At 48.5% G+C, this 20913-nt stretch overlaps 1 protein-coding gene across 1 annotated transcript in view; it reads right to left on the bottom strand.

The window, feature by feature from the left end:
- The window catches only part of LOC120059601 (histone-lysine N-methyltransferase 2D-like), a 44961-nt gene that overhangs the window by 3131 nt on the left and 20917 nt on the right, over positions 1 to 20913 (bottom strand). The window contains exons 27-47 of the mRNA XM_039008731.1: positions 20622 to 20783; positions 20245 to 20375; positions 18317 to 20049; positions 18002 to 18213; positions 17785 to 17851; positions 17371 to 17603; positions 14086 to 17259; positions 13122 to 13265; positions 12760 to 12924; positions 11603 to 11747; positions 11278 to 11359; positions 10703 to 10875; positions 10370 to 10494; positions 9955 to 10109; positions 9541 to 9640; positions 5273 to 5420; positions 5116 to 5215; positions 3998 to 5010; positions 3643 to 3779; positions 3248 to 3378; positions 991 to 1276 (exon numbers count right to left, since the gene is read on the bottom strand). Of these exons, the coding sequence (XP_038864659.1) occupies positions 991 to 1276; positions 3248 to 3378; positions 3643 to 3779; positions 3998 to 5010; positions 5116 to 5215; positions 5273 to 5420; positions 9541 to 9640; positions 9955 to 10109; positions 10370 to 10494; positions 10703 to 10875; positions 11278 to 11359; positions 11603 to 11747; positions 12760 to 12924; positions 13122 to 13265; positions 14086 to 17259; positions 17371 to 17603; positions 17785 to 17851; positions 18002 to 18213; positions 18317 to 20049; positions 20245 to 20375; positions 20622 to 20783 (8616 nt within the window). The remainder of the gene's footprint in view (positions 1 to 990; positions 1277 to 3247; positions 3379 to 3642; positions 3780 to 3997; positions 5011 to 5115; positions 5216 to 5272; positions 5421 to 9540; positions 9641 to 9954; positions 10110 to 10369; positions 10495 to 10702; positions 10876 to 11277; positions 11360 to 11602; positions 11748 to 12759; positions 12925 to 13121; positions 13266 to 14085; positions 17260 to 17370; positions 17604 to 17784; positions 17852 to 18001; positions 18214 to 18316; positions 20050 to 20244; positions 20376 to 20621; positions 20784 to 20913) is intronic.

Raw genomic sequence — 20913 nt, 5'->3', positions numbered from 1 at the left:
TCAACTACCTAGACTACTACTAGTCAACTACCTAGACTACTACTAGTCAACTACCTAGACTTCTACTAGTCAACTACCTAGACTTCTACTAGTCAACTACCTAGACTTCTACTAGTCAACTACCTAGACTTCTACTAGTCAACTACCTAGACTTCTACTAGTCAACTACCTAGACTTCTACTAGTCAACTACCTAGACTTCTACTAGTCAACTACCTAGACTTCTACTAGTCAACTACCTAGACTTCTACTAGTCAACTACCTAGACTACTACTAGTCAACTACCTAGACTACTACTAGTCAACTACCTAGACTACTACTAGTCAACTACCTAGACTACTACTAGTCAACTACCTAGACTACTACTAGTCAACTACCTAGACTACTACTAGTCAACTACCTAGACTACTACTAGTCAACTACCTAGACTACTACTAGTCAACTACCTAGACTTCTACTAGTCAACTACCTAGACTTCTACTAGTCAACTACCTAGACTACTACTAGTCAACTACCTAGACTACTACTAGTCAACTACCTAGACTACTACTAGTCAACTACCTAGACTACTACTAGTCAACTACCTAGACTACTACTAGTCAACTACCTAGACTTCTACTAGTCAACTACCTAGACTACTACTAGTCAACTACCTAGACTTCTACTAGTCAACTACCTAGACTTCTACTAGTCAACTACCTAGACTACTACTAGTCAACTACCTAGACTACTACTAGTCAACTACCTAGACTACTACTAGTCAACTACCTAGACTACTACTAGTCAACTACCTAGACTACTACTAGTCAACTACCTAGACTTCTACTAGTCAACTACCTAGACTACTACTAGTCAACTACCTAGACTACTACTAGTCAACTACCTAGACTTCTACTAGTCAACTACCTAGACTACTACCTAGACTACTACTAGTCAACTACCTAGACTACTACTAGTCAACTACCTAGACTACTATTCAAGAGCCACCCACCTGTTCCTCGTAGATCTTCTCGCGGCGGTTGGCCACCTCGTTGCGGATGATGGTTCCTATATACTCGATGACCATGGTGTGTTTGTCCAGGTCCTTGGCAGCGTACAGCCCCAGGCCCTGGATTTGGGACCGGGCCAGATAGACATTGTTCTTCCACTCTGTCTTCAGACGCCGGTACTGGGAGGACTTGGAGTGGACAAACTGCTTGCTGTAGGGGGTGTTGATCTCGCCGGTGAAGGTGCTCTGGTAGGCCTTGGACATGGACGTACTGTTCAGGGTGTGAGGCCTAAGAGAGAGAGACACAGAACTAGATCAGAGTCAGTCTGCACAGTCATCATGTCAATCATTCAGTTTAGACTTGTTAGTTTACTACTAGTTTCACTGCTCAGTATGACAACATTTGATGAAACACATTATGAGGGGGTGTGGTATATGGCCAATATACCACGGCTAAGGGCTGTTCTTAGGCACGACACAACGCGGGGTATATACCACAAACCCCCAAGGTGCCTTATTGCTATTATAAACTGGTTACCAACGTACAGTGCATTCGGAAAGTATTCAGACCCTTTAACTTTTTCCACATTTTGTTACGTTACAGGCTCATTCTAAAATGGATTAACATTTATCTCCTCTCGTCAATCTAAAACACAATACCCCAAAATGACAAAGCAAAAACTGTTTTTTAGGAATTTTTCCAAATGTATTACAGATGAAAAACTGACATATCACATTCACATAAGTATTCAGACCCTTTACTCAGTACTTTGTTGAATCACCTTTGGCAGTGATTACAGCCTGAAGTCTTCTTGGGTATGACACTACAAGCTTGGCACATCTGTATTTGGGGAGGTTCTCCCATTCTTCTCTGCAGATCCTCTCAAGCTCTGTCAGGTTGGATGGGGAGCGTTGCTGCACAGCTATTTTCAGGTCTCTCCAGAGATGTTCGATCAGGTTCAAGTCCGGGCTCTGGCTGGGCCACTCAAGGACATTGAGAAGTGTCCCGGAGCCACTCCTGCGTTGTCTTAGCTGTGTGCTTAGGGTCATTGTCCTGTTGGACAGGACACCCCAGTCCTGAGCGCTCTGGAGCAGGTTTTCTTCAAGGATCTCTCTGTACTTTGCATTCATCTTTCCCTCGATCCTGACTAGTCTCCCAGTCCCTGCCGCTGAAAAACATCCCCACAGCATGATGCTGCCACCCTGCTTCACCGTAGGGATGGTGCCAGGTTTCCTCCAGACATGACACTTGGCATTCAAGCCAAGAGTTCAATCTTGGTTTCATCAGACCAAAGAAACTTGTTTCTCATGGTCTGAGAGTCCTTTAGGTGCCTTTTGTCAAACTCCAAGCGGGCTGTCATGTGTCTTTTACTGAGGAGTGGCTTCCGTCTGGCCACTCTACCATAAAGGCCTGATTGATTGCTCCACAGAGGAGCTCTGTCAGAGTGACCATCGGGGTTTTGGTCACCTACCTGATCTAGGAAGGGTCTATGTGGTTCCAAACTTCTTCCATTTAAGAATGATGGAGCCCACTGTATTCTTGGGGACCTTCAATACTGCAGAAATGTTTTGGTACCCTTCCCCAGATCTTTTCCTTGACACAATCCTGTCTCAGAGCGCTAAAGACAATTCCTTCAACGTCATGGCTTGGTTTTTGCTCTGACATGCACTGTCAACTGTGGGATCTTATATAGACAGGTGTGTTCTTTTCCAAATCATGTCCAATCAATTGAATTTACCACAGGTAGACTCCAGTCAAGCAATAGAAACATCAAGGATGATCAATGGAAACAGGATGCACCTGAGCTCAATTTCGAGTCTCATAGCAAAGGGTCTGAATACTTATGTAAATAAGGTACCTTTATTTTTAATACATTTGCAAAAAAAACATTTCGCTTTGTCATTATGGGGTATTGTGTGTGAACTGATGATCATTTTTGATCCATTTTAGAATAAGGCTGTAACGTAACAAAATGGGGGAAAGGGGAAGAGGTCTAAATACTTGCTGAATGCACTGTAATTAGAACAGTAAAAATACATGTTTTGTCCTACCCGCGGTATAAGGTCTGATATACCACGGCTTTCGGCCAATCAGCATTCAGGGCGACCCAGTTGATAATAAAACTATTACTATAGATCTATTTGGAATACTATATATTGCAGTCTTATCTCTTGCAGTGCAAGAGGATCTTGATCATACCTGCAGTTTCTCTCTAAAGTACAATAACATTATCTGTGGAGGACTATACTGCATTCTTACCTCTTGCAGTGTGTGAGGATCTTGGGTTCGGAGCGGGCGCAGCCAGTGGGGTTGATCATGAGGGGCAGCTCCATCAGAGGGTGGCGACCATAACGGAACACATAGTTCTGGCAGTTCTCCACTCCAGGCAACTGATAATGTAACACACAGGATGTTAGTGAAGTTAACAATGAAATAACATTGTCTATCTCTCAAATGAAACCTTATTTCCTCTACAGTGCACTACTGTTAACCAGAGTCATGGTGACTCTGGTCGAAAGGACTCAAAGTAGGGCACTGTATGGCTTAATAGGGTGACATTGGAGACACAAACATTGATATTATGGAAACAAATGAGAGCAGAGGGGGAAAACAAAACGGCGATGCCGATGCTGCTTTCCCAAAGGACTTCTTACCGACTCAGTGATGCGCAGCACGGCGTGGACAGTGAGGCCGTACATCTCCTCTGCCTTCACGTGATCAGTAAACAGTTTCAGCATGGCAGACTCTTCTCTCAGCTTAGCTACAGACTGAACCACTCTGTCCCAGATACCTAGAGGAAACACAGGACATGGATACAGACCAGATTAGTAAATAGCAGAGATGGAGTCAATTCCATTTAAATTACAGAAATGGCTGGGATTGCAATTCAATTCTGAATTAACGGTAATTTAGACATATTAACCTGAACTGTTGTCAGTTCTGTGACTACACATTTCAACACAGAGGGGCAGCCAGAGCAGGGTGTGGGGACAGACTTTGAGAATGTACCTTCTGGGCTGGTGTCGCGGTAGTGCAGGTCCTCCTGTCCATGCTCCAGCACCCGTACCTCAAACAGCGGCCTTCCCTCCGTCTCGCTGATACGACAACGATACCGACACCGGCGGTTAGGCACCCGCGTGCTCCAGTAGATCCTGGTAGCCTCAAAGCCCACAGGGAAGATGGCGGTCGGGGAGTGGAAGGCTTGCATCTGAGATGGCAGCAGCTGACCTACGGCGTGGAAGATGAGGCCCCCAACGCGGAACAGGTGGATGCGGTCGCCGCGTTGTAAGATACTGGCGATCTGCTTGACCTCGTCTCTCTCGATGTAAACGCGTCGGAACACGGCAAAGCCCGTCAGCTCCTCCTCGCTGGGTCCTTTCAGTTTGTGTTGGGTGCACAGCATGGTCTTGTCCCTGAAGAACATGCAACGGGCCCGGATGCCGCAGGTGAAGTGGTAGACGTTGGGGCAGCGCAGGCGGTTGCAGCTGTTGGTGGCGCCCGTCTTCTGGCAGCAGGCACAGCGGGTGCGGAGACCGCGCCTCAACGCCATTTCTACGTTCATCAGCGCGCCTCCCTGCGTCTCGTACACCTCCGTGCTCCACAGGGCGCAGTTGAGATGAACCCACAGGTCCACATCGATGTTGAGGAGCCTGGCGGGGCCGTCCGTGGCGCCATCGCCCTCCTCGTGGCAGAAGCAGCACTTGCGTTTGTCCCGGGGCAGCTTGTCAGGCCTCAGGGTGATGCGGAGACGCTCCATGAGCTCTGAGACCCCGCGGCTGCTCTCCTTCTTGGAGCCTCCTTTACGGATGGTGATGACGATCTGGAGACGCTTCCAGCGGAGGCCCTTCCACTTTTTCACCTTGGGCCGGACCACCATCTCCTCAGGGTCGGGAGAGAGGGGCCTGCTGCGGTGTTTGACCTTGGGGGAGATCACCTCCAGGCTAGGGGTTGGGGAGGTGGGGATGTCCTGGGGCTGGGGGGCTGGCTGGTCAGCAGGCTTGGCATCATAGTCTGCCTCAGCACTAGCATCAGGAGGAGGAAGGATGGCCTCAGCATCAGGCTCCATTTTGATCTGAACAGTGGTGGTGGAAGGCTCTGTTTTGACCTGAATGGTGGTGGTGGCAGGCTCTGTTTTGACCTGAATGGTGGTCTGAGCATGGCTGGAGGGAGCTTGAGAGGGAGATGCTGACTGAGAGGGATAGGCTGGCTGGGTGGTGGAGGGGGAGGCTGGCTGGGTGGTGGAGGGGGAAGCTGGCTGGGTTGGAGGCTCAGTCTCAGGCTCACTATTAAGAGCAGGGGCAGGAGGTGGAGGAGAAGGAGAGGAGGGCGGAGAGTCTTCAACAGGGATGACGGGAAGGTGGCGTACATCCAGGTCAGACACGTTAGTTGTATAACAGTGCTGAACCGGTTTGTCCTCCTGCTCCGGCAACTCCTGAGAGAGAAATGAAAGTGTTTTTAGGGATCATCTCCAGGTCACTGACAAAAAGAAAGCCATGTGCAAAGGTCTCCAGCTAACCTGACTAATAGTAATTGATTGGATTTACAGTGGCTTTTTTCCTATTTTGTTGCCTTACAACCTGGATTTTGTATCATTTGATTTACACAACATGCCTACCACTTTGAAGGCAAAACATTTTTTTTTTGTGAAAACAAAAAATAAGACAAAAAAACAGAAAACTTGAGCGTACATAGCTATTCACCCTCCCAAAGTCAATACTTTGTAGAGCCACCTTTTGCAGCAATTACAGCTGCAAGTCTCTTGGGGTATGTCTCTCTCTATAAGCTTGGCACATCTTTCCACTGCGATTTTTGCCCATTCCTCAAGGCAAAACTTCTCCAGCTCCTTCAAGTTGGATGGGTTCCGCTGGTGTACAGCAATATTTAAGTCATAGCACAGATTCTCAATTGGATTGAGGTCTGGGCGTTGACCAGGCCATTCCAAGAAATTGAAATGTTTCCCCTTAAACCACTCGAGTGTTGCTTTAGCAGTATGCTTAGGGTCATTGTCCTGCTAGAAGGTGAACCGCCGTCCCAGTCTCAAATCTCTGGAAGACTGAAACAGGTTTCCCTCAAGAACTTCCCTGTATTTAGCACCATCAATCATTCCTTCAATTCTGACCAGTTTCCCAGTCCCTGCCGATGAAAAACATCCCCAGAGCATGATGCTGCCAACAGGTTGCTTCACTGTGGGGATGGTGTTCTCGGGGTGATGAGGTGTTGGGTTTGAGCCAGACATAGCATTTTCCTTGATGGCCAAAAAGCTCAATTTTAGTCTCATCTGACCAGACTACCTTCTTCCATATGTTTGGGGAGCCTCCCACATGCCTTTTGTCCAACACCAAACGTGTTTGCCTATTTTTTCTTTAACAATGGCTTTTTTCTGGCCACTCTTCCGTAAAGCCCAGCTCTGTGGAGTGTACGGCTTAAAGTGGTCCTATGGACAGATACTCCAATCTCTGCTGTGGAGCTTTGCAGCTCCTTCAGGGTTATCTTTGGTCTCTTTGTTGCCTCTCTGATTAATGCCCTCCTTGCCTGGTCCGTGAGTTTTGGTGGGCGGCCCTCTCTTGGCAGGTTTGTTGTGGTGCCATATTCTTTCCATGTTTTAAATAATGGATTTAACGGTGGTCTGTGGGATGTTCAGTTTCTGATATTTTTGTATAACCAAACCCTGATCTGTACTTCTCCACAACTTTGTTCCTGACCTGTTTGGAGAGCTACTTGGTCTTCATGGTGCCGCTTGCTTGGTGGTGTTGCAGACTCTAGGGCCTTTCAGAACAGGTGTATATATACACTGAGATCATATGACACTTAAATGAAGTCCACCTGTGTGTAATCTAACTAATTATGTGACTTCTGAAGGTAACTGGTTGCACCAGATCTTATTTAGGCACTTCATAGCAAAGGGGTGAACACATATGCACGCACCACTTTTCCTTTTATTTATTTTTTTAAACAAGTAATTTTTTTCATTTCACTTCACCAATTTGGACTATTTTGTGTATGTCCATTACATGAAATCCAAATAAAAATCCCTTTAAAATTACAGGTTGTAATGCAACAAAATAGGAAAAAACACCAAGGGGGGGTGAATACTTTTGCAAGGCACTGTATATAGCTATTTCCAGATGCTCAAAGGATTTGACATAATAAGGGATAAAGGGTCATTTTTTGAATGTTAAGTATAGACAAGCACAGATTTATATGAGCATACTATTAAAAACTTGAGCTAAAATAATGATAATTATAAACTGGGTGGTTCAAGCCCTGAATGCTGATTGGCTGACAGCAGTGGTATATCAGACCATATACCACAGGTATGACAACACATTTTTACTGTTCTAATTATGTTGGTAACCAGTTTATAATAGCAATAAGGCCAGCCCTTAGCAGTGGTATATTGGCCATATACCACACCCCCTCTGGCCTTGTTGTTTAAATATAGCTACATCATAAATATACAGGTTATATCATAGGGAGACTGTACAGGGATGTGATCAGGATAAGGATGTTGGCGTAGGGATAGGTCTGCAGACTCAGTTGTCCTGAGTCTGCACAACACTGCCAGGACCTAGAATCAATGGAGACACATTTTTTAATTCTATATCTCTTGACACATTCATGAAAATAGTCATGGCCTCTAAATCTTGAAGTTGCATACTGGACCCAATTCCAAATAAACTACTGAAAGAGCTGCTTCCTGTGCTTGGCCCTCCTACGTTGAACATAGCAAACGGCTCCCAATCCACCAGATGTGTACCAAACTCACTAAAAGAGGCAATAATACATTTCTCTTGAAAAAGCCAAACCTTGACCCAGAAAATGTAAAAACACTAAAATCGGCCTATATCGTATCTCCCATTCCTCTCAAACATTTTTGAAAAAGCTGTTGCGCAGTAACTCACTGCCTTCCTGAAGACAAATAATGTATACGAAACGCTTCAGTCTGGTTTTAGACCCCATCATAGCACTGAGACTGCACTTGTGAAGGTGGTAAATGACCTTTTAATGGCGTCAGACCAAGGCTCTGCATCTGTCCTCGTGCACCTAGACCTTAGGGCTGTTTTTGACACCATCAATCACCACATTCTTTTGGAGAGATTGGAAACCCTAATTGGTATAAACGGACAAGTTCTTGCCTGGTTTAGATCTGATCAGTCGGGAAAGATATCAGTTCGTCTCTCTGGATGGTATGTCCTCTGACAAATCAATTGTAAATGTCGGTGTTCCTCAAGGTTCCGTTTTAGGACCACTATTGTTTTCACTATATATTTTACCTCTTGGTGATGTCATTCAGGAACATAATGTTAACTTTCACTGCTATGTGGACGATACACAGCTGTACATTTCGATGAAACACGGTGAAGCCCCAAAATTGCCTACCGTGGAAGTCTGTGTTTCCTAGACATAAGGAAGTGGATGGCGGTAAAAGTTTTACTTTTAAACTCGGACAATTTAAACTGACTCTATTACGAGGGCTGAGTCACTGGCTTACTAGTGCTCTTCCATGCCGTCCCTAGGAGGGGTGCGTCACTGACGTGATCTTCCTGTCCGGGTTGGCGCCCCCTTGGGCTCGTGCGGTGGTGATCTTCGTGGGCTTTACTCAACCTTGTCTCAGTGTAGTAGGTTGGTGGTCTGTTGATATCCCTCTAGTGGTGAGGGGGCTGTGCTTTGGTAAAGTGGGTGCGGTTATATCCTGCCTGGTTGGCCCTGTCCGGGGATATCAGATGGGGCCACAGTGTCTCCCGACCCCTCCTGTCTCAGCCTCCAGTATTTATGCTGCAATAGTTCATGTGTCAGGGGGCAAGGGTCAGTCTGTTATATCTGGTGTAATTATCCTATCTTATCTGGTGTCCTGTGTGAATTTAAGTATGCTCCCTCTAATTCTCTCTCTCCCCCTCTCCTCCCGGAGGACCTGAGCCCTAGGACCATGCCTCAGGACTACCTGGCCTGATGACTCCTTGCTGTCCCCAGTCCGTCTGGTCGTGCTGCTGCTCCAGTTTCAACTGTTCTGCCTGCGGCTATAGAACCCTGACCTGTTCACCGGATGTGCTACCTGTCCCAGACCAACTGTTTTCTAATCTCTCTACCGCACCTGCTGTCTCAAACTCTGAATACTCGGCTATGAAACACCAACTGACATTTAACTCCTGAGGTGCTGACCTGTTGCCCCCTCTACAACCACTGTGATAATTATTATTTGACCCTGCTGGTCATCTATGAACATTTGAACATCTTGGCCATGTTCTGTTATCTCCACCCAGCACAGCCAGAAGAGGACTGGCCACTCCTCAGAGCCTGGTTCCTCTCTAGGTTTCTTCCTAGGTTCCTGCCTTTCTAGGGAGTTTTCCCTAGCCACCGCTCTTCTACATCTACATTGCTTGCTGTTTGGGGTTTTAGGCTGGGTTTCTGTATAACACTGTATAGCTTTATAAATACATGTGATTGATTGATTGATTCTCTTATAATGGAGAATAAATATAAAAAAGTAGGCCTTTCTGATTAAATTAGGAAATATCACATTCCTGAAATAAATAGAATGCAGTGGGACGTACCTGTTTGATGAGTGAGAGGATGTCCACCTGTTTCTTCAGAGTGCAGCCTGGCAGAGAAATATCAAACTGTCTCAGCCACTCTGCATTCTGGCTGGGTGAACTACCTTCTATACCACCAGTCTTCACACACAGGGCACCTGAGGGGAGACTTCACTGTTACCATGATTGGTTTTATCAATAAATGTATATGACAATTTTATGTTCTGTTTCTGCAATACATTTATCTAGCTAACCATGTTCTCAAAAGTAAGACGGAGTAAATTCAACCTGGAGAAACTTTAAAAACTCAGATCTAGGATCAGCTTATCCTCCTCGCTAAACCTTAGGTTTCTGGTTAGATCAGTATTTAGTAGGTAACAACATTGTATCTACATTCTATTTGGGACTTTCTAAGTGTGAAGATAAATATAATACAAGTCAGCTGGAGGTCCAGTACCTGGTTGTACGGGTTCTTTCCCTGGTCCTGAGACTCCTGCCCTGCCTGGGCTGGGAGAGAAAGCTACCTCATAGGAACCAGGCATCCGTATGTGCAGCAGCTGAGCCACCACCACCATCACATGGTTCAGATTCTAGAGAAATATACGTCAACCAATCAATCAATATCGTGGTTGTTTTCAATGAGACACAGTTCATGGTTCAGTTCAGACAGGAGATAGCCTGGTCCCACATCGGTTTGTGTCATATTGCCCAACATGACGCAACAATTACCATAGGAGTTGGTAAGACAGCACAAACTGATCTGGGACCAGTCTAGATAGGAGAGGGGTTGAAGTGAAAATGAGAGTGGGTGGGAAAGGGGTGTAAGGATGGAAGGGGGTTAGCTCAGTACCTTGGCTGCAGCGGAGGACAGTGATAAGGTCACAGCAACCTCGTTGCTCTTGGCTTTGTCCCAGGGGTTGGTTGTAGACACCGCCTTGCCATCAGCTGCTTCAAACGGCTTGTTCTCTGGAAACACTGGACAAGGACAGAAAAAAGGTGACGTAGACTGGCAAGACAGAGGGAATTCATAAGTTATTTCAGAAGTGATAGTCCAAATATTAGTTTTTTTATGTACATTTTAAAGTATTTTAGTTATTGAGCAATGCTCTTAGATGCTCAAGAACCACTTACAATAAGTGCATTTTCAACAAGTATATTTTTTATGCCTGTATAGTGGTCCTACCAGGGATGGCAGTGCGGGGGATGAGTGGTATGGTAGGGGAGATGGTTCTCTCCGTCTCCTCCTCTTTGGGTTCTCGGAAGCAAGGGAAGCGTAGCGCCTCGTCACCTAAGTCACACTCAGGAGAGGACGCTGGGACGATACTATCGGGGTCGCTGTCCTCGTCACTTTCCATCCTGAAAGATGCAGGCCATGTCTGAGATTAACCTCATACTAAATAACTACTCATTATTATTGGAGTACTTCTTTAGTATTGAGAGAAAAATTGATGCTCTCCGTCCTGGAAAATACAGTTGGTCAGTCTGAAGGCCTGGGTAATATAATGGGAGGTAATATACATGGCAGAGAAGTAGAGGAGGATGGTCGTCCTCAAAATATTGAGGAAAAGTTTAAAACAGTAACAGCAATGTGACCCCAATAAAAGCATGTCATCCCATTGGCTTAGGCTATTTAAAAAGTTATTTTTCTCAAATGTATTTTCACCCATCCTCCTCCAAAACGCTTTAAATCACTAACATACAGTAGATACAGTACATGTCACGCAGAGACGCAGGATTCAGACAGGCTCCGTATCATACCTGATGTCCTCGTTCTGGTTGTGAGGTGGGGTGGGGAGCGCTGCTAAAATATCCACACTCTTCACCTCCTCAGTCACAGAATCTACAGACAAATTATAGAGATACAACTGTTAACATACTGTTCAGCTGCTCATCAAGTCGGACTGCACTCTACAAAATCCTTACATTGTTCCCATCCGGCTCAAAGGACGACGAAATTGCTGAGGGTTTTAGATTACACAATTCACTACCTGAATTTTGGGGTGGCTGTACAAAACCCTACAGACGTTCAGAAGGGAGACTAAGTGTGATTTTATTTTTAATAAAAATAAAAGCCTCTTCTTACCCATAGTGTCCTCTGTGTTCTCTGTTTCCTGTTCCTCAGTCAGCTCCTCCACAGCTGTAGCCCCGTTGAGCAATTTGTGCTGCACCGAGGGGGGTGGTGTGGGGGGCAGGGAAGACGGGGGTGTCGGTGGATTACTAAGGTTACTCTGTTAGGATATAGGGTTAGCCAAGGTTACACAGTTGACAGTGGGATAATTGAGAGCAATAAAAGTGCATGAAGTCATATGCACATCTTCTTAAACTTAGTTGCTGGGCGAGTGAATATATACTGAACAAAAATAGAAACGCAACATGTAAAGTGTAAGTCCCATGTTTTATGAGCTGAAATACAGGATCCCAGAAATGTGTCATATTTCTCTCAAATTTGGTGCACAAATTTGTTTACATCCCCGTTAGTGAGCATTTCTCCTTTGCCAAGATAATCCATGCACCTGAGAGCTGTGGCATATGAAGAAGCTGATTAAACAGCATGATCATTCCACAGGTGCACCTTGTGCTGGGGACCATAACAGGCCACACTAAAATCTGCAGTTGTGTCACACAACACAATGCCAAAGATGTCTTAAGTTGAGGGAGCATGCAATTGGCATGCAGACTGCAGGAATGTCCACCAGAGCTGTTGCCAGAGAATTGAATGTTCATTTCTCTGCCATAAGCCACCTCCAACATCATTTTAGAGAATTTGGCAGTACATCCAACAGGCCTCACAATCGCAGACCACGCGTAACCACGCCAGCCCAGGACCTCCACATCCAGCTTCTTCACCTGCAGGATGGTCTGAGACCAGCCTCCAAGGACAGCTGATGAAACTGAGGAGTATTTCTGTCTGTAATAAAGCCCTTTTGTGGGGAAAAACTCATTCTGATTGGCTGGGCCTAGCTCCCCAGTGGTAGGGCCCTCCCAGGCCCAGCCATGTGCTCTGCCCCTGCCAAGTCAAGTGAAATCCATTGATTAGGGTCTAATGAATTTATTTAAATTGACTGATTTCCTTTTATAAAATGTAACTCAGTAAAATCGTTGAAATTGCTGCATGTTGCTTTTATAGTTTTGTTCAGTATACACACTAATACTCCTGCATCAAGAGCAAGATGCAGCTGGAAATTTGGACCACAACAGTAAGTCCATGCTGTACACATCAGGTTGCTTAACGGAACATACCTTGGTGAGCAGCTGAGAGTAGTAGTCTGGGATGTTTCCCAGTAACGCATTTCCAAAGGAGCCCTTGAGCTGGGCCTTGCCGTTGGCTGGGCTGCTGCCGAAGGGGGCGAACAGGTCCAGACTGGCAGTGATGGAGGGCTCCATCAGGGGAAGGAGAGAAAGACCCTGGAAGAAAAGAATGTCAACAGTGGCATCCTACCAAACATGCACTGTGTAAATAAAGTGATTTTTTTTTATTGAGCGCTTTTCATCACACATTAATTGAAGAAAAGAAAAACTGAAAACATTCAAATCAATGTTTCAGTTACACCCTTTCATTAAATTCAAGTGTCACACTACATTTCAGTGAGACAAGGTGTCACCTGTTTCAGTTGTTTCATCAGGGCCTCAGTGCTCTTCCCAACCTCCTCTTTCTTCTTCTTACGGGACTGGGGCGCTCGTTCTCCAGGCTTGTTGGACCGCTTTGCCTTGGCAACAGGAGCCCTCTTTGTGATGGCCTGCAGATCCTGTGACAAACAAAAGCAATGAAGCAAGGAATTAAATCATCCCATTTGAGAGGACTACTACCATAAAGAAATACATTTTCTAAAACATTCTATAAGCCCTATTTGCACGGGACTCGTATTACTATAGAACGTCTTATGTAATTACTACCCCAGCATGTCTGTTTTTCCAGTCGACTAATCGGACGGGATTAGTTTTACCAAACTGCCCCCTGTAAATTTGTTTGTTTTTTCTCATTCAAAATTTACCGTTATGATGGAAGCCTGGAGGCTGTTCTAGGTGTGAAGATATTTCAACTTGTCTAGGGATAGCCTTACATTGGCTTTCAGTTCAAAGAAAGTCAAAACAATATCAATAAAAACCATGAACTGCATGGAGACATTTAATTAACTAACATAGTTGGCAATTCATCAATTCATTGGCACAAATTCATCCACTTCAACTTTTAAAAGAGAAGTAGATCTGTAGGCATCCATAGCACTTTGTTTTCAGCATCAATTTGTTCCCATGTTCTTACCCAAACTGTGTGCAACACCGGTTAAACTCAAATATCCCTCAAAACACAGGGACGGGATAAGGACTTTGGAGTTTGATGAAAAACAATAGCTTTTTTGGGGAATAATAACCTCCATGCCAAGTAAAAATGACTGACATGGCAGATTCTGACCGGACAAAATTTACAGATGTGGTCTTTTGTGAACGTAATTACATTACCCGACCTCCCCCAGTAAAACTAATCCTGTCCAATTAGGGCTTAAGTCTATTTCTATGACTAGTACCTACTAGTTTTCAACATGGAGAAGAAAGACATCTGTAATGGACAGGATATATCCAACTCACCTCCATGTTGCGTGGAGTCCCCTGTAGTTTCTGCTCCAGCATGGCCAGCTTGCTGTTGATGTGTCCGTTTATCTCGTTGTGGATGCCGTCAGAGGGCCTCTGAGCTGCCAGCTGCAGATTCTTGGTCCTCAGGAGCTTCTGCAGTAGCTGTTGTCCTGTCTCAGTCCTGGGGACGTGGGCTCCAGGGTCCCCTCCTAGTCCAGGACCATTGTTACCAAACTCTCCAACTGGCTCCCCAGTCACCTCCCTTTTGATGGCCCCAGAGTGAGGACCACTACTTCCTTCCCCGTCACAGGTCAACTCCCTAGGCTCCTGTTTGATGTTCTGTAGGGTCATCTTACATAGAGTTCCCTCTCTGGAGCCTGGTGGAGGTTGAGGACCACCCTGGTTCACTGAGCACTGTTGTGGATGCTGTTGGCTCTTCGGTCCACTCTCACCCTTCTGAGGTGAAAGCCTATTCGGGGGGACTTGGCTCTGGGTTGTGTCGCCACTTTCGGCCTTAAGCCCAGGGTAGTCCAGGGGACTCTTGGATGCTCCAGGCGACCTGAGAGGAAAGGGCTTGATCTGACTGTAAGGACTACCTTTCCCAGCTGCCCCGTCGGTTACAGACGGAGAGGCAACGTGGGTGGAGTGTGGCGTGCCTGGGGTAGCTGGGCTCATGCCTGCTTCCTGTTTCTGGATTGAGGATCCTGCAGGGGAGCCTGCGTGGGAGGGAGAGCCCTGGAAGCGTTTTTGAGCCATGTGGAGCTGTTGTTGCTGGTGTTGCATGACTTGGTTTGGGTTGGGTTGACGCATCCCCAAACCCTGTGTCATGGCATGCCGCTGGGGGTCTCCTGGGGAGTTGGCCAGGGGCTGATGGGGAGACATGGGCCTGATCTGGCAGCCTTGGGGGGGCCCACCACGTACCTGACCCACGGGGGAGCGAGTCATGGGCAGCTGGCCTCTCATCTGGTGTTGTTGGGCCTGTTGCTGCATCATCTGCTGCTGTTGGACACTCAAGGCGTACTGAGGCGAGGCTCCTGGCTGCTGCTGTTGGACTACAGGTCCCATGATCCCTTGCTGCTGCATCTGAGGAGTCACCACGCCCGGTGGTTGGCCGGGGGCTATCATCCCTGGTTGTTGCGGGGAGCCCAATCCCCCTGGTTTCCCCAGAGCTCCTCCATAGTGCATCTGCTGGGCCTCCAGACCTCCAGGCATTCTCTGGACCTGTCCCACCTGCTGCCCTAGACCAGGGGGCCCCTGGGGCCTCATCTGCCCTGACTGTCCCTGACACACCTGGAGCCTCATCATCTGGCCCGGTTGTTGTTGCTGCAGTTGGAGCTGGCGCTGTTGGACCATGGCCTGGATGTGCTGGATCTGCTGGTTGGGGGTGAGGTGTCGGAGCTGGGGGTTCTGGGCTATGATAGCCTGGATGTTGACTGGGGTGCGTATCTGACCCGGTGGACCTCCAGGCCTCTGGCCAGGCATCATGACCTGCTGCTGGGTTCTCAGCATGCCCATCATGGCCTGCTGCTTTTGCTGCTGGGCCTGCTGTGCCATGAGGGCCTGTTGCTGGGGACTAGGGTGGCCTGGCATACCAGGGACAGGCTGAGGCTGACCAGGGTGGTTCTGTTGACCTATCACATTCTGCATCTGGCCCATACTGTCATGTTGTTGTTGCTGTTGTCCAATTGGGTCTTGGGCTTTCTGCATAAGATTATGTTGTTGTAATTGTTGTTGTCGTTGTTGCTGTTGCTGTTGTTGGGCCATGAAACACATCTGCTGTCCTTCCTGCTTGACGGTGACCAAACCAGACTTTGAGGGATCAGCATTGAGGGAACTCTGTCGCTGTAGAGAGGTTTGTTGATGAAGCTGCTGTTGCTGCTGCTGTTGTACTTGGGGATGCATGCCAGCCTGTTGGTAAACTGCTTGCTGTTGAAGTCCAGCTTGAGTATTTTGAGGAGGTTGTTGTTGTTGCTGTAATGCCGGTTGCTGCTGCTGCTGGGCCATGTACTGCTGCTGTTGTCCTACTGCCGCCTGTTGCTCTCCAGAAGCCCCTGGTTGGGTCATCTGGCCCGGGATTGAAGGTCCAGGTCCACCCTGCTGTGGAGGGGTCCTAGAGATAGGACTAAGGATGCCACCCTCCCCCTGCTGCAGCCCCTCAGCTGGTTGAGGGGTGACACGAGTGCTCCCCCCTGCTGAAGCTGGAGAAGAGCCCATTTGACCTGGGGTGGCAGGTTGAGAGAGTCCTCCATGGGAGTCTTGAGACTGGTTGGGTTGGCTGATGAAGCCCTGTGGTGGTGGTTGAATGAGCTGTTGTTGTGCCACTTGTTGCTGCTGCTGTAGCTTCAGTTGCTGCTGCGCCAACATGCGCTGAGCCAGGATTTGTTGTTGTTGAGGTGTGAGCTGGGCCTGGCCAGGTCCTCTGAGTCCATGGAGCTGAGGGGATCCCACTACTCCCTGCTCACCCATCATGACCTGAGGTCTCTGTTGCTGCTGTATACCTGTCTGGGCCCCCGTCATGCCTAAAGGCTGGTTCAGAGGCTGCCCTCCCATCAGGGTCTGAGGTGGCTGGGGCACAGCCTGGCCTGGTACTGTAACCTGGGGCAACATGGCCTGGTTGGGCATCATTCCCTGTTGGAGGTTTGGTTGTTGACCCATCAGAGGGTTACCCATGATGCCTGGCTGTGATTGTGGCAACATACCTGCTTGGCCACCTGGATGTGGTATGGGCTGCTGGCCTTGCATCATCGCCTGTTGTTGCTGCTGCTGCTGTAATTTCTGAATCATCTGCATCCTGTGTTGTCTCTCCTGGAGAAGTCTTGGGTCTGCTCCTTGGACTCCTCCTGGACCCTGGGGGAAGAACGCTGCAGGTGGACCACCAGGAGGACCAGGGGGTCTAACTCCCAGAGTTCCAAGGTGCTGGCCTCCTCCTAGGAACGGCTGCCCCTGTGGGGGTATTCTGACGGGCATACCTCCCTGGGGCGGGATTCCTGGAGGTTGGCTCATCACAGGAGCCCCTTGCTGGCCCATCATCTGCCCAGGCATCTTGGAGAGACTGTGGGGCCCCTGGGTAGAGGGCCCTGGGGCCAGGAGACCAGAGCACTGCTGGTGCTGCTGCTGCTTGCTTCTGTACTCTGCAATCAGGTTGGTGTGTTCCTTCTGCTGCTTTCGTACCTGAAACATAACAAGAGATACGGGTTAACAGGTGCCTAATACCATCTTAAGACTGGAAACATGAGGGTGGGTGGATGGAGAGGGTAAGGATTTTCAGAGTTTCTTCCCCACCTGGTCCAGCTGTTTCTGGATCTTGCTTTGCTCCTCAGTGACCAGCTTGAGCTTCTCTGCATCAGCCTCGGCGAACTCGCGACCTGCCTTCTTGGCAGTGCGCTGCTTGGCACACAGAGCCTTGCGGGACTTGCGGTGAGCTCCGATCTGCTCCTCCAGGAACTTCAGCTGCATCTGCAGCAGCTGCTGGGTGTGCAGGAGCCACTCCTCATACTGGTGCTGCTCTGCATCGTCTGGTAGGGAGAACAGGGGGTGATTAGTTGACCAATTCAAATCAGGTTGGCTTGTACTGGACTACATCAAATATGTGCAATGGCTGGGGGTACTCAAGGAGAGGTTTGGGAAACACTGGACTACATCAACTAACTGAAATACATTTAAGTATTATAAAGATTAAACATTTGTAGAACTTACTGATGATCCCTTGAACAAACTGAGGAGGGTTGGGTCTTGATTGTGTTGGGTCACTGCATTCCCCTTCCTAAAAATAAAAAGTAGTCAAAATATATCAAATCAGCTAAACGAATCAAGTGATTGTGTTTTGAAGATCCCATAGCAATTGATCTGCTTTACAAAATAAATATTGTGAACACATATTGTCCTGGTTATGTTTGGACAAGTGACACTGTACCTTAGATGGGCCAGATGCGAGTTGACCCTGAGGGTCTCCTGTTCCTGGTGCTGAAGCTAGTCTCTGGGCCAACAGAGAGACCTGTTGCCTGTTGATGCCAGAGGGAACCCCCATTGGGTCCTGTGCCAAAACTCTCTTGATGCCCTTCAGTGCCACCATCTTCGCCTTGGCGATGGGATCCATGATGTCGTCCGTCACAAACTTGTCTAGATCTGTGAGCAAGCAGAAACACCAGGTCAAATATATGAAAGCAAAGCGTCATGATTCAAACAAGAGTCATGATTCAAACAATCTCAAGAACTTCTATGTATTTACCTTTATCAGGGAAGAAGTTATTAGCCAGAGCTGACTGTTTGACCATCTGCTGCGGCTGAGGGTTGAGTCCTGGGTGAATGCCTCCTGGCTGCCCCCCCCTCATCACTCCTTGTTGCTGAGCCATGGCAGCCATGTGCTGCGGCGCTATCCCGGGTTGTCCCATGAGCCTTTGCTGCTGCAAAAGGTGTGGAGGGCGTGGCACCATACCTGGCAGTCCCATCATGCTCTGGGGTGAGGGGCAGTGGTGCTGGGGCAGCATGATATGTCCAGGACCCCCCTGGGGGTTGGGGTGGCCTCCCATCACCCCCTGGTGGAGGGAGCTGAGCTGCTGCTGTTGCTGCTGTTTCTGCAGCTCCTTCTTCTCGTGCTCCAGCAGGTCCTGGATCAGCAAGGGAAGCTCGCTGGCTTCAAGGGAGCTCTCGACTTTGTCTAGATCCACGGCAGGGGAGTGCTGTCCCCCTCCGTCGGGCAGCCCCAGGGGGTCCTCCCCCAGGGAGGATAATGAATCAGCCGGACCCGGCAGAGGGTATGGGAGCCCTCCTAACCGCACTGAGCTCAGTGAAGCACCCTGGTTCTCTGGTTGAGTGGAGGGTTTGTTTGTTTGAAGGAGCATGGAGACAGCATCTCCCATCTCATCCTTCACCACAGCTTGGCCTGGCTCCAGCTTTATCCTGGAGATGCCGGCAGACTCAGAGGAGGAAGGATGGAGAGTTGAGGAGGACATGGAACCCCCTGTGTTTGGTGTTGGGTTTTGCTCAACTTTTGGTTTCTGTTCCACTTTGTTGTCCTGAGCCCCAGAGGTACCTGGAGTTTCACCCTCTGCTTCCACCAACCGCAGCTGGTCCGAGAACACATCCTTGGGGTCCCCTTGGTCCAGCTCGGGGTCCGTATAAGCCAGCAGGTCAAACTCGTCACTGTTGAGTAAGTCATCTAGGTGCGGGTCCGTGGTTTCCAGGTTGTCAAGATTACCCAGGTCATCGTCACCCTTATCAGGGTCTAGATCCAGAGCCAGGTCATCCTCATCTTCCACCCCCTCATCCCCGGGGGCATCTCCTAGCCCTTTGGGGGCAAACGGGTCCTCCAGGTCGTGCTCGGGAAGATCAACACTAGATTCCCCTGGAGCTCCAGCCTGGGTCTCTGTGGAGGTCTGGTGCTGCTGCCCAGAGTGAGAGCTGAGAGTGTTCGGGGTCTGAGGAGTGCCTGTCTGGGATTGGAGATGGGGTTGTTGTTGCTGCTGCGAAGAGCCAGTGCTCTGCTGTGGCATTAATAGACCCATACTACCCTGCTGTAGCCCCAGCCGTGAGTCTCTGACCCCATCAGTCTGAGGGTCCATACCCTGAGGCACTGGATGCTGAACAAACTGGCTGGGGGCCATTTCCTGCTGCTGGGGGATGTAGAGGCAGGGCCGTTGCTGGGGCCCTCGTTGGGGAATCTGGGGCCCCAGGGGCAGCCTCTGGGAGTTGTGCCTTAGCTCGATGAACTGTGGTGGGGGTCCTCCGGGGTCCATGCCTGGCTGCATGGGTTCCCCTCCAGGGCCAGGCACCAGGCCACGGGGGTTAGCCATACCCTGCTGCATGGCCTGCTGGATGTTGAGGGGAGCGTTGAGGTGGTGCCTGGGGCCCACACCCTCCATGCCAGGCTGAGGGAAGTGACGGGGACCTGGGCCCTGCTGCCACTGCCCAGGGAACTGAGGACGACCATACATGCCTTGGTGGGTGGGTGGCCCTGGTTGTCTACAAAAGACAAATACAGACAACAAATGCAAAACATGTACAGCAAGCTAATGAGACTAAGTATTGTGCACAAAGGTTATCTTTGCTGAAAACAACTCCTGATGGCATTTATTTCAATGTACAGCTATGTGTGCATTTAAGAAATAGACGTAAAGAGAAGTAAGAAGGGGGGGGGGGGGGGGTTTGAGTGCATACCTGAGCTGGTTGGGGTCCAACATGGCAGGGGTCCCTGGGGGTGGCGGACAGCCAACATCCATGGGACCCACAGCATGGGGCATCTTCCCTGCCAATGATGCCGGGGCACCAGCAGCAGTAACTGCACGGTCCTACAGGGACAAACAACAAGGACCTACTATTAATTCAAAAACTATCAATCCCCTCAGGAGCATTTAAAACAAAATACTAAGAACCCGCTGAGAAGGGTTCAGTAGGGCTAACTGTATCAAAACGTTTTGCAATGGAGAAGGACAAAAAAAGCATTCTTATTGGACAGGTACTGCCTCCCAGTTCCAAAACATTTTTTAACACAACCCAAGTTGATTTCAGACATTGTTTGACATAGGACAGTGTACCTGTGGGTAGGGTGGTGGAGCACGGTGGGCTTTGTCTTGCTGATAGGCTGCCATGTCTCCTCCAGGCCAACCGGTGGCAGCACTGCTGGTTGCTGCGGCCTCTTTCTCCTGCCGGATTGAGTTTCGCTGCATCTGCTGCCGGATCAAAAACTCCCTCAGTTTCTGTCGCTATCAGAGGAAAATAAGAAATACAGGCCAGAGGTCGTCAGGACAAAAAAATGACAAATATTTACCTGTAGATGTTGAAAGATTCAGAAGCCCTGTGGTGGAATAAAGGAGATCCTCATCAAAT

Source organism: Salvelinus namaycush, chromosome 14 (genome assembly GCF_016432855.1).
Source record: "Salvelinus namaycush isolate Seneca chromosome 14, SaNama_1.0, whole genome shotgun sequence".
Lineage (NCBI taxonomy): Eukaryota > Metazoa > Chordata > Actinopteri > Salmoniformes > Salmonidae > Salvelinus > Salvelinus namaycush.
The sequence above is the reverse complement of the archived record's forward strand: the minus strand, read 5'-3'. Positions and strand labels throughout refer to the sequence as shown.